This window comes from Carassius carassius, chromosome 2 (assembly GCF_963082965.1).
Source record: "Carassius carassius chromosome 2, fCarCar2.1, whole genome shotgun sequence".
NCBI lineage: Eukaryota > Metazoa > Chordata > Actinopteri > Cypriniformes > Cyprinidae > Carassius > Carassius carassius.
Window position 1 is genome coordinate 29,314,011 of NC_081756.1, and position 12,178 is coordinate 29,326,188.

The 12,178-nt window shown below is 44.5% G+C and overlaps 1 protein-coding gene across 1 annotated transcript in view; it reads right to left on the bottom strand.

The window, feature by feature from the left end:
• Positions 1-12,178, bottom strand: part of LOC132107899 (SHC SH2 domain-binding protein 1-like) — a 29,386-nt gene that overhangs the window by 10,829 nt on the left and 6,379 nt on the right. Inside the window, exons 8-12 of the mRNA XM_059514240.1 lie at positions 11,612-11,732; positions 2,718-2,849; positions 1,778-1,896; positions 1,437-1,523; positions 612-753 (exon numbers count right to left, since the gene is read on the bottom strand). Of these exons, the coding sequence (XP_059370223.1) occupies positions 612-753; positions 1,437-1,523; positions 1,778-1,896; positions 2,718-2,849; positions 11,612-11,732 (601 nt within the window). The remainder of the gene's footprint in view (positions 1-611; positions 754-1,436; positions 1,524-1,777; positions 1,897-2,717; positions 2,850-11,611; positions 11,733-12,178) is intronic.

Here is a 12,178-nt window from a genome sequence, read left to right on the forward strand (position 1 = left end):
CAGTTAATGCCAGACTTGGGAGAGAGGTTTTGTAATAATGTAAAATATGTGAAGTATAATATGTTTTTTGAACAACCTATTATGAGAGCCTGTTCTAGTATACCCCCAAAACAAGACTTTGAAAAAGAGCATAATAGGATCCCTTTAACATATTAAACATTTATTCGCATTTTTAAAGATTACACTTTTTTTTTTAAATCTCAAATATCAGCTAATAAAACATTATATTATGAATCTTTTAGTGTTTTGACATTTTTGAGCTCGACAAGCTGTACTCTATTAACAGTTGTTATATGAAAAGAGCTTTGTGAAGATCCTTTCAAACTGTCATTCTGTGTTCCGGTCATAAAAAAAAAAAAAAAAAACAATAAGTAACATAATACATTAGAACCGAAAAAGATATTTTTTTTTTATTTTTTTTTGGGTGAATAATCCCTATAATGCATGCAGCATATTTGTCTGCACAAAACGTAGAGATGTTAGCATTTCTACTTTTTTTTTTACATTTGTTTCAAGATAAGCGCCCTTAATGAACTAGCTGGTGTTAATTTGAGAATACCACCTCAGTTCACCATCAGCTGGGCATAGAAGCAGAAAGAAGAAAAGGGCACCTGCGGCGTTAAGCTCTGCGGGAAGATCCTCCACAGCAGCATCACCTGGCTTGACCAAGATAACACCATAGCCCTGATTGTTGTGGATCACATTATTCACCATGGTGATTTTAGGCATGGTGTCCAACTCGTCTGCAAAGTCCTGCCAAAGGGGAAGCAGGGGGTGGTAAACATACAGCATGCCTACACAAATGAACATGTGCACGCACATGCTCACATCTCTTTTTGGTCTAAGCAAAGTGAGGAAGAATAAAAGACTGAGCCTGGGAAGGCGCATCTTGTACACAAATGCACAAAGCTTTAGGAAGGAAGGTAGATAAAACTCAATTATTCTGCTAGAGTTAATTAGGGAAAAATCCTTTTGGGATGCTTCTACCTGTGTGAGAATCTAATTTGCTCTCAGGTGAAAGACTTATGCGATGACTTTCTCAAGACACACTTTCTCAAATGAAGCCAACTGGTAAAATTTTCCATAAAGATTCGTGTCTACAACTCCAGGCTGCTCACTGGCTCTTCTAAGATTTCCTTTGAAGTGAGCGAGCATACTGACCTCTGGTGACACAGCTTAAAGCTTTTACCATCAAAGACGCCCTACGGTGGCCAGTGAAGTCCCACTCCACTAACACACTAAAGTGGCCAACTTCCCTGAAGGTCTTCCAAATGCATTAATTCACTAGATCATTAATAGGACACTAAGACAGCTCTTAAGTGTGGCTCTGTCGGGTCAGATACGATACTTGCTGTTGCTTGGGCAACGATTAGCAGTAACCAGAAGCCAGACGAGTTAGGGGTTTAGAAGAGCCGAAGCCCATCCATCTTCCTAACCTTAATCAGGATCCCCTCCTTGCAGTGATGGATGCCGTTGCCCACCAGACTGCACACACTCCCAGGGTAGATCTCCACACCGGCACCCTGAAGAACAGAGCACACAGCGATCACCAGAATGATAATGGTATTGGTCAGTGAAGAAGGGCTATTAAGTGAAACGGCTGGTGGTAAATCAGTCTAAGAATGCCTCTGGCAAGACCTTACTCATCTGTATTTCATACTGTAATAACTGCAAAGAATAGATGACATAGCAATATATTCAAATGATAATACTCATTTCATGAGTAAAGAAGTCATCATATAATTTAAGTGAGGTACTGTGTGCTAGTGCAGCTTACCTTGGAGCCATACAGGTCGCACATGTTCATGCCGAGCTGGGCCGCCGATCGCACAATCACACCTGTGGTCTCACACTGCATCACACAATTTTCCATGTCCAGCTTCCCCTGGCGAACACCTGATGAAAGATAAAGGGTGGCAAATTGAAAAAACATTGGAGGACAGTGATAGGACATTCAAGGAGGAAAGGTCACATATAAAGATATAGACTAGTGCTACACTACATTGAATATTCGCAATACAAAATTAAATAACATTAGCAGTATTACAATGATTTTTATTTGACTACTCTGTTTCCAAAATTAGATCAGTCATCCAGATTTCTGGATATGTAGGCATTAAACAGATAATATCTTTTATTTAAAGTTTTATTCACATTTGTGAACCACTTCAAACTGTTTGAATAGTCCCTTTCACACAGATTCAGGAAATCTTTGGTTTGATTTTGGTTCAGTAACATGCCATTGATTTTTTTTTTTTTAATGAGATCAATAACAGCAAATATAATTATTTTGTAACAATGTGAAAGTAATTACTGTCCCTTTTAAATATTTAATGCAACCTTGCTGAATTAAAATATAATTTTCTTTTAAATAAAGAAATAATTTGGCTACAATGACTAGTTGAAATGGTGATTAAAAGTCAATTTCACAAAAACAAATTCACATATTGACATGCATATAAAAAAAAAGTCTATATTGTCTTGACATAAAGTAATACAGTAAGGAACTTATTGGGAACAATGAAATGACAAGAAAAACTTAAGATGAGTCTCGTTACTGTTTTGTTGTCAGGGCAAATGTATGTCTGAGCAAAAGCAGCATGTCAGCTCTCTGTTGAATATACTGCTGTCCATTCAACAGCAGCAGACCCTCAAGACCCTTTGATAAAGAGCTGGAAAGGGGGGAAAGAGGCGGGACAATTTTCTTTGAAACTCACACAAGATGCCTTCAATGGCGTCGTGCTGTATGAACTTTAGATTCGAGAGTTTGACATTTGCTCCTGTTGACTCCACAAAAGCGTCACCCTTGTTACGCTTCTCGATCACCACCTCGTCCGGCAGACCGTATCCTGAGGGAAGACAGGAGAAAAATGCCTCCAGAAAAAAGTGCTTTCATAACCAACCCCCTTACATATCTGGCAATCATTTTTTTTATCCAAAGCAACTTAAAAAAAAAAAAAAACTATTTTACAAAATAAAAGAAGCTAAAATAATCATTGCATGGATGTTTAATCCTGTTTATTAACATGAAAACTCTAAAAATAACCTTGTTATAAAACTGCATAGTTTCACCAGTAACAAGAACCCGTTAAAATTGGACTCTTTGAATAAAACATTTCCTGAACCTGCATGACAAAAAACGCTGAAGGGAAATTGACAGGCCCTTAATCCTGATGGGTCACTGTCATTTACCACTAGGCCTACCATCCAGCAAAAACATCTCATTATAGAAAAAGCCTCTCCATAAAGGAGCTAATTCTCTATGGAAATTAGACCGTCTCTCAGTCTAGACGCATTGGTTTCCAAGAAACAATGAGGCAAAATGACCATCAAAAAGTGTGTTGAGTTTATAGCAGCTGGCAGACAGATGACTAAGAGGTTAGCTTAGCACCATCTCGTTTTGAGATAGCGGTGGCAGGTGAGAAAGTGCAGCGGTTCAAAGCCGCGGAGTTTGACAGCACAGCTTCATTACACACTGCTCTTTTACAGATGGTCTGAGGCGGTTTCTCCCAGAGTTCCCTCTCGAGAACGGTCTCTCGACATGGCGTTAACGCCTTGGGGACTCCCTTCCTTCCTAACCTACCTGAAATCCTATTGCACAACGCCAGTGAAGTTGCAACTCTCGCTGGCCAATGCCAGCCAAGACGGCAAACGAGGGCGGGGCCTTGCCACTATATATTGTGCCGTGTTGGCGGCATAACCTCAGAATCTTCCTCTTTCATTATCCTACGAAGACAGCTGTTGAGAAGACGCAAGAAGCTGATTTCCCTTTTGGCGTTCCAGCATGTCAAAAGTTTGCATGCTGTGTTCGGGACCTATCGAGGCCCCGTACACCCACGAGTTCTGTATCCAAGAATATCGCCCTCAGTGATTTCTCTCTGAAATGTCCCACCGCCGCCAGCAAGCTGCTGGTGGGATGACAGCCGCACGTGGGCGACCGAGCGGAATGGCGCAATTCACCTCCCCCCCGCTCTCCAATGTGCTTGGAGGAGAATCTTCAACCTGCCGCTGGAGCATTGGAGATTATATCATTTGGTGCGGCAGGGGACAACGATTTCGACGAGGTGCTGTCCCCAACGACGTCCGAGAAGGACTGGGCCCGCTCTCCAGAGGAGCGCTCTGAAGTGGAGGGACACGTTGCATTCCAGGATTAACTCGTCCGGATTCTCACTAAGGCCGTGAGTGGTCTAGGCTTAGAGTGGGAATCCCCCAACGAACCAGCTAAGAGCAAGCTGGATTCTTGGTTCCTTTACTCGGGCCGGCAAGCTGCTGCTGCTCTGAGGAAACGAGCACCATTCCTCCCAGACCTGCACGACGAGGTCGCTAAGGCATGGGCTGCGCCCCAATCGGCTCGCGCTCAAGCTGGTGGGTCGGAAATTTTCACAAAAGTCGACGGAGCGGAAGACCGTGGATATACGCGCATTCCGCCCGTCGAGGAATCCATCACTGTGCACCTCTGCCCCTCCTCTGCTTCTCTGAAGACAGGTGCTATGCTGCCGTCAAGGCCCTGCCGTTTGACCGCACATGTAACGGACAAAGCGTACGCGGCCTCGGGAGAAGCAATTTCTGCTCCGCACACGATGGCAGTGCTTCAAGTTTTTCAGGCACAGCTTCTGAAATCCCTGGACGAGGGCGGGGTGGATCCAGAGGCGTTTAAAGATCTACGCGCAGCAACGGATTTCGCGCTCAAAGCCACAAATAAGACGGCCCAGTCGATCGGGCGGAGCATGGGCTACTAGGTTGTGCTCCACCGGCACCTGTGGCTGACTCACACTGAGCTGAAGGATGCGGACAGGAGGGCCCTGCTCAACGCTCCTGTATCTCCATCTGGCCTATTTGGAGATGCAGTTGAGGCTATCGCGGAGTTTCTCAGAGGCACAGAAACGCTCTAGGGTGATGAATCACTTCCTGCCGCGCCGGGCTGCAGCACAGCCTTCCGCGCGCAGTAGATTCTCATCTGCTTCCAACCGGCCGTCGAAGTGACCACCCGCTGCTTCCACTGCATCAGCATCAGATCTGGAGCCGTCTGTTCGCGCCAAAACTCCGTGGCAGAGGACACCGAAGGAAAGGCGTCATGGCTTCAAGAAAGGTGGGAACCGTCCCGGCGGAGCTCCTCCGTCGGATCAAAAACCTTGTTCCTGACAAGAGGGCACAGAGGAGGAGAGCGCTGACCGGCGGGCCCGCTGCACAGCGAATAAGATATTCTTAATAAGTCTCCTTGGCGGTTGCAGGCAACAACGAGAATGTCTGTGTTGTGTATGTTCAAAATGCAATAAAGTCAATAAAGCATTTTTCTCCTCCTCCAGTGATAACGACCTTACAAACAGCCGTGAAACCGTTAATAAAATCAGGCTCGCAGCTTCCCCGTGTATCTGGCAAGGCTCACGCCCCGGTGTCAGGTGTCGGACCTCCGCAGCCGCGGCTTGCTCTCGACATCTCGCACACATGCACATGCGTGTCATGCAATCATTCAACAGGAGGCTCGCGCACCCTGCTGATCGGCGAAGCACGACCCTCCCTAACACACAGCGCTCCCACTCGTCCCGTGAGTTTTCTGGATACGACCCCGGTACACCGTAGCGTCGTTCAGAATGTAGAGGGCGAGGCGCTTCGCCCTCGGTGTCTTTTTGCGAGCGCATGGCGATCCATTCCGGGCATTCCGGTTTGGTTGCGGAACGTCAAAGAATGGCTACATGCTTCAGTTTCGGCGCAGACCACCCCGGTTCAATGGCGTGGTCATGTCGACGGTTCCGGCTCACAACGAGCTGGTTCTGAGGCAGGAAATTCTCAATCTCCTTGCGAAACGCGCGAGAGGAGTGGTCCCGCCGAGCGAGAGAGAGAGAGCGAGTTTTACAGCCGGTACTTTGTCGTTCCCAAGAAAGGTGGTGGTCTCCGTCCAATATTAGACCTGAGACCCATCAACCGTGCATTGTACAAACGCGCTTTCAAAATGACAACGCTAAAGCAGATACTGGCACAGATTCCTGAAAGACCTGAACCTGAGCAGACCTGGACCTGAAAGACGCATATTTTCATATCCAGATCGCCCCTCGTCACACACGCTTTCTGAGATTTGCGTTCGAAGGCATAGCGTATCAGTTCATGGTGATGCCGTTCGGGCTAGGACTTGCGCCTCGTACGTTTACGAAATCTGTGGATACAGCACTTTCCCCTCTGAGAGAGAGCGGAATGCGCATACTGAACTATTTGGACGATTGGCTGATCTTGGCACATTCAGAGGATGTGCTCAACAGCCACAAACGCGCTCTGTTACGTCACCTGGAGAGTTTGGGTCTCTGTGTGAACGTACAAAAAAACGTGTTACGCCCCAGCCAAACAATCATGTATCTAGAAGTGCAGTTGGACTCGATAACAATGAGGGCACGTCTGAGCCAGGAAGCGCGTACAAGATTTAACCCTCTGGAGTCGATTAACGCGGACACGCGTTTTGAGTCATTTTCTCCTGATAACCCCCGGAAAGAACTTAAATTACTTTCAGTTTTAATCGTACAGATAAGAGCAATACATCAATTGAATCTGGAAAGGGTCTACTTTTTTTGGATACAGACATAATAACAACAAAACTTTGTGCACTTATAAAATAAAGATAGCAAACAAGGTGTGCTGTCTGCAGCCTTTGTCTGCGATGATCTTCATTTACAAACACGTCATTAAAATGAACTGTAACTCCGTGAATACTCAACGAAGAGACATGAGAGAGAAAGCTTGACATGTCTACTTTTAAACTAAACAAGTGCCGCCGAAAACAGATGTTCTGTGTTAAAAAAATCCATATGAAAACAACGCGATGTCTGTTTTTCATGTCTCCCTTCATTATATCTAATGTGACCACGGCCCCGCGCTATTCAGTTATTAAATATATAATCAAATTAAACATTATGAAGTTTCAATAACAATATACAATACTATACCATTCAAAAGCTTGATGTAAATAATATAAATGTAACAAATAAATAACTGTAGGCTAACAAATGTAAAAACAATGCTGTTCTTTCAATTTATTCCCACCAAAAAACCTAAAGCCCACTCCAGTTATGGCTGAAAACACAGGTACCGAGAAGGGCGTGGAAATTGGGCCGTGCCCGCATTGTGGTCACTCGCAGGTGCTTAAGCGCGCTGAAACCATGGCAGAACCCCGACTTGTACCAGCGCGGCATCCAGATGGGTCTGGTCACGCGGCGGAAAGTGGTCACGCGGCAGAAAGTGGTCACGACGGACGCGTCGACGACGGGCTGGGAAGCTCACTGCGATGGCTTACCAGCCTCGGGCCACTGGACAGAGTCGGAGAGAACGTGGCACATAAATCGCCTTGAGCTGAGAGCGGTTTCTTTGGCCCTTCAGAGTTTTATGACGCAAATCAGGGGGCACCATGTCTTGATTCGCACAGACAACATGACGGTGGTATCGTACATAAACCGCCAGGGCGGAGTACACTCAAAAGTACACAGTCATGCAGCACGCCTTTTGCTGTGGGCCGATCACCATCTGCTCTCCATTTGAGCAGCGCACGTTCTGGGATGCCTGAACAGTAGCGCGGATATGCTTTCAAGGAACGGGATTCCTCACGGAGAATGGAGACTGAACCCTGAGACAGTGAGGCTGATCTGGGAACAGTTTGGGAAAGCGGAGGTCGACCTGTTCGCGACAGAACACGACCTGTTGCTGTTCACAGACAGCAACAACATTGCATTCTGTTCTTCTCGGTTTCACGCTCTCCCCTGGGCGGGGAGGCACTCACAGTGCCGTGGCCGGATGCCGTCTGTATGCATTCCCCCCGCTAAAGATTTTGTCACAAGTGCTGCACAAAATCAGAGAGGAGAAGGCTTCAGGTGTTATTAGTCACTCCGTACTGGCCGAACAGGCCTTGGTTTCCCGATCTTCTAGAAATACTAACGGCTCCCCCGTGGCCGATCCCGCTGAGACAAGATCTCCTGTCTTAGGCAGACGGCTCGATATGGCACCCCAACCCAGAATGGTGGAAACTTCAGGTGTGGATGGTGTGCGGGAACCGGTAAACCCGGGTTTGTTGTCTCACCGCGTGATGTACACGATTACGGAGGCGCGAGCCCCTTCTATGAGACACCTGTACGCTTGTAAATGGACAGTCTTTGAGAGATGATGTGAATCGAATGGTCTGGACCCGGAAAGCTGCCCCCTGTCTGACATTCTGGATTTTCTGCAACAACGAATGGACGGCGGCAGTATGCCCTCCTCGCTTAAGGTTTACGTTGCAGCTATCTCAGCTTTTCACGCTGCTGTTGACGGGCGCTCAGTTGGGAAACACGATCTAGTGATCAGATTTTTGAGTTTCGGCAATCCGAGCAGCTGTTTGTATGCTTCGGAGGCAGCGTCAGAGGACAGCCTGTCTCTAAACAACGGCTGTCACATTGGGTGGTCGACGCTCTTGCCTTGGCATATTCTAGCCGTGGTATGGAATGTCCTATTGGTGTTCGAGCCCATTCGACGAGGGCTGTCGCCTCCTCGTGGGTGTGGACTAAGGGAGTTTCTATCAAAAATATTTGTATGGCGGCTGGATGGTCTTCGCAAAATACCTTCGCCAGATTCTACAACTTGGACGTGCAGTCATTAGCCTCACAGGTCCTATTGGGGAGTACGACCTGTGGTTCTTCCTGCAACCACTAGCCGTTTTACGGCGCTGGTGGTTTCGACCAGGTCCTGTAGGGAGAAGTTCAAACTGTAACGCCTCATACGGTCATTCCCTATGTGTGCCCGGCGTTTCCTTCTAATGGTTGTTGCACTGTTTTGCTATACGCTTGTATGTGAGTTCACAGGACTGTGTCATATTTGTATAGCAATGGGGCTGTGTCTCTCTCAGACATCTGTCGTCAGACATGATTTTTAAGTAACCTGATTGGATCCCCACACAGGAATCTATATCCAATCCCTTCGAGGCATGTCGCAGGGTCGTATCTGATTGGCTGGGGATTAATTTTAGTGTATACAAGAAATATTTATGGTTGCTCCGCCGAGGCTGAGCCTTTTTATTCGCTGTTCCCACGGCGTTGTTCAATACAGTCCCCAAGGCGTTAACGCCATGTCGAGAGACCGTTCTCGAGAGGGAATGTCTTTGGTTACTGTCGTAACCTTGGTTCCCTAAGAGACGGGAACGAGACATGGCGTAGGCCGCCGTGTTCACTGCTCGGATCTTCTGTACCGTCTACTCATTTGGAAGATTCTGAGGTTATGCCGCCAACACGGCACAATATATAGTGGCGAGGCCCCGCCCTCGTTTGCCGTCTTGGCTGGCATTGGCCAGTGAGAGTTGTGCAATAGGATTTCAGGTAGGTTAGGAAGGAAGGGAGTCCCCAAGGCGTTAACGCCATGTCTCGTTCCCGTCTCTCAGGGAACCGAGGTTACGACAGTAACCGGAGACGTTTTCTAACAATGCCCAGATAAACCTGAGCACCCTGGTCAGCTTTCACACACTTTGTTTCAAATGCCAAAAGGCTGAATATAGACCAATAAGGTCACAGCACCATCCTCACTTCTATGTCTGCAGGTAACAACACTGGATTTGCTGGAAGATCTTGACAGCAGTGGGATGCTTTAAATTGGAAAAACAAATCACAAACCGTACTTCCTGCACTCCAAAATGGAAAAACAAAACATGTGAAACTATTTAGAGCTGGCGATAGAGCTGTAGCCTGAGACAGAGGCATGTATGACGTTTTGGCTAAATAATATCACAGGCCTTTAGCGCGGGAAGCAGAGTTCCTTTATGGTAATCTGGCAGTGGTCTAATTGAGTTGCACTTCTCCTGTAGTAGAGCCAGCAGCCGCCTGTGCGTTATCTCCTCTTTCAGGGCTTCCCTGACGCTGCAGGAGGGACTGCCAAGCACACAAAACCTCCATATTTAAAAAAACATCCTCCAGGCCTTCTTTTCTCTTCCTCATTTGACTTCATCGCTATCTGACTTTGCAGGTCGCCCATTTGCATAAAGAGACTCGACCCTGACCCCGTGCTCTCTCTGCTTGCCTGCCTCCACATTCCTCATGCACTAATCCCCCCCCCCCATTATTGTAAGGTGGTTATTGCGCCATCGAGCTCAATTACCTCGGCAGGCTTTCTAATATCAGACACTGATTGCGGTGTTCGTTTTATACATGTCCAGGGAACCATTTTGACAAAAAGACCCAGTGCCAGACTATTGGATTAGTGTTATTGGCATGCTGTATCGCAAAGTGTTATTAAAGGGATAAAGAATAGAACAAAATACAGTTGATTTCCTCTGAGATTTAGATAGAGGTGGTTGAAATAAATAAATAAAGAAGCACCTTCCAAATCAATCGAATGATAAAGGTCAATGTCTCTAAATCACTGCAGCTAAAACTGGCCAAACCATTTAGAAACCACTAATGTCACCAGTGTTTTAAAAGTTACACATTACAATATTGCATTGCTCCTTAAAAAAATTAACTAATTGAGTTACTAGATACTCTTCATGGAAACTAATCCATTATGTTACTTTTGCATTACTTTATATCATCTGGCCTGGGGTTGTTTATTTGTTTTTAAATAACAAAACCCCAATAGTTATACTTTTTAAATTAATAATTAATAAGCCTACGGCTAAAGGAAGTATCTCTGCCTCTGCACCACACTCCTAATTTCTCTAAACATGGGACACGAGAGGTGTCAGTGAACATATGGGAAAACAAAGAAATTTGCGTTATTTATTTTGAAGTAGCTCAATGTATTTTGTTGTAAATTTCAAAGTACTTGTTACTTGGAAAAAAAAAAAAAGTAATCCTATTAAAAACGCACACACAAGCAGAAAAAGAAAATAAAGAATTCTGAAAGTGCACTTTTACACTTAATGAACACTTATGTCTTAAAAATCGAAAATGCTTTTGACATAAAAGTGACCGCTCTAAATCAGAATACGTAACTTGCATTACTTGTAATGCGTTACCCAATACTGAAGGTCACTAACTTTTAAAGGTATAGTTTATCCATAAATTAAATTTTTCATTGTCACTGTGTTCACACACGGCAAATCATATGGATTTGTAATATTTAGGATGAGTCATTAGAATCACTATAATAATTTGAATTTTTTTAGAGAAGAAAATAATTTAGAGAAGAAGGTAATAATTTTAATTTTAACCTTCTTGCGGTGTTAAAAAAATAAGTGTGCTTCGTTTGTGTTAGGAGTCAAACTGACCCCACAAAAATAGATGCACAGACAAAAAAATAAAAATAAAATTAATAACAGTAATACTATTTTGACAAATTAGCAATTGAGTAAAAAATAAAAAAAAGTTTTACTATGAAAGTCAAATGAATGAAGAAAATAAGTTTTCCTTGTATAATTCAGAAGAAAAGTCTGTCTACATTTCTGATTTATTTTGTATTTTATATAGTTTTGTTAGTTTTTAACATGCCTCTTTTCGGTTTTTCAAAATGATTTCTATATGGAAACCAATGAGGATCAATTTGAGCCCTAACATCATTGTAGGAACAAAGTGTTATGAATCCTATGACACCAACTCTGCATGTCAACAATTGTCAGGTCACAAGAAGGCCAGTTCAGACTTAAGTGCACACAATGAGTCATGTTATACATTACCTTCGACCTCGATGGAGTCAACAATACTGATGGAGCTGGTGATGCTGTAAAGGCCAGGGCATACGATGACCACATCCCCTTCATAACACGCACTGACCGCAAGCACTGGGTCACTGTGAAACTGGGATCAAAACACACACCACATTAGTACAACTCAAATCAGCTTTTTCATGAAGTAAAAGCAACAAAAACTGAATTTCAAATCACAGTGAGTGAAAAAATAAATAAATAAATAAAATAGTCTGACAAATATGTAATTGAATGCGTCTCAGTGGGGTTGATTAGACGCATCTGATCACACACACATCTGCACCATTTTACCAAGTACTTGAGGTATAAACTGGCTTACAAAACAAGAGAGATCAAACATGAACTAGTGCATGAACACAGTGCTTTAACAAACCTTTACAAATCCTGCATTACAGCACCATGACACACTAGTGTTCAGACTAGGGATGGGCATGATTAATCGACGATCGATAATTGATCGTTAAGAATTTCATCGCAATATTTGACACCCTACTCTGTTATCTGTGATCTTCTGTTTTGATTTCAAAAGAATAATCA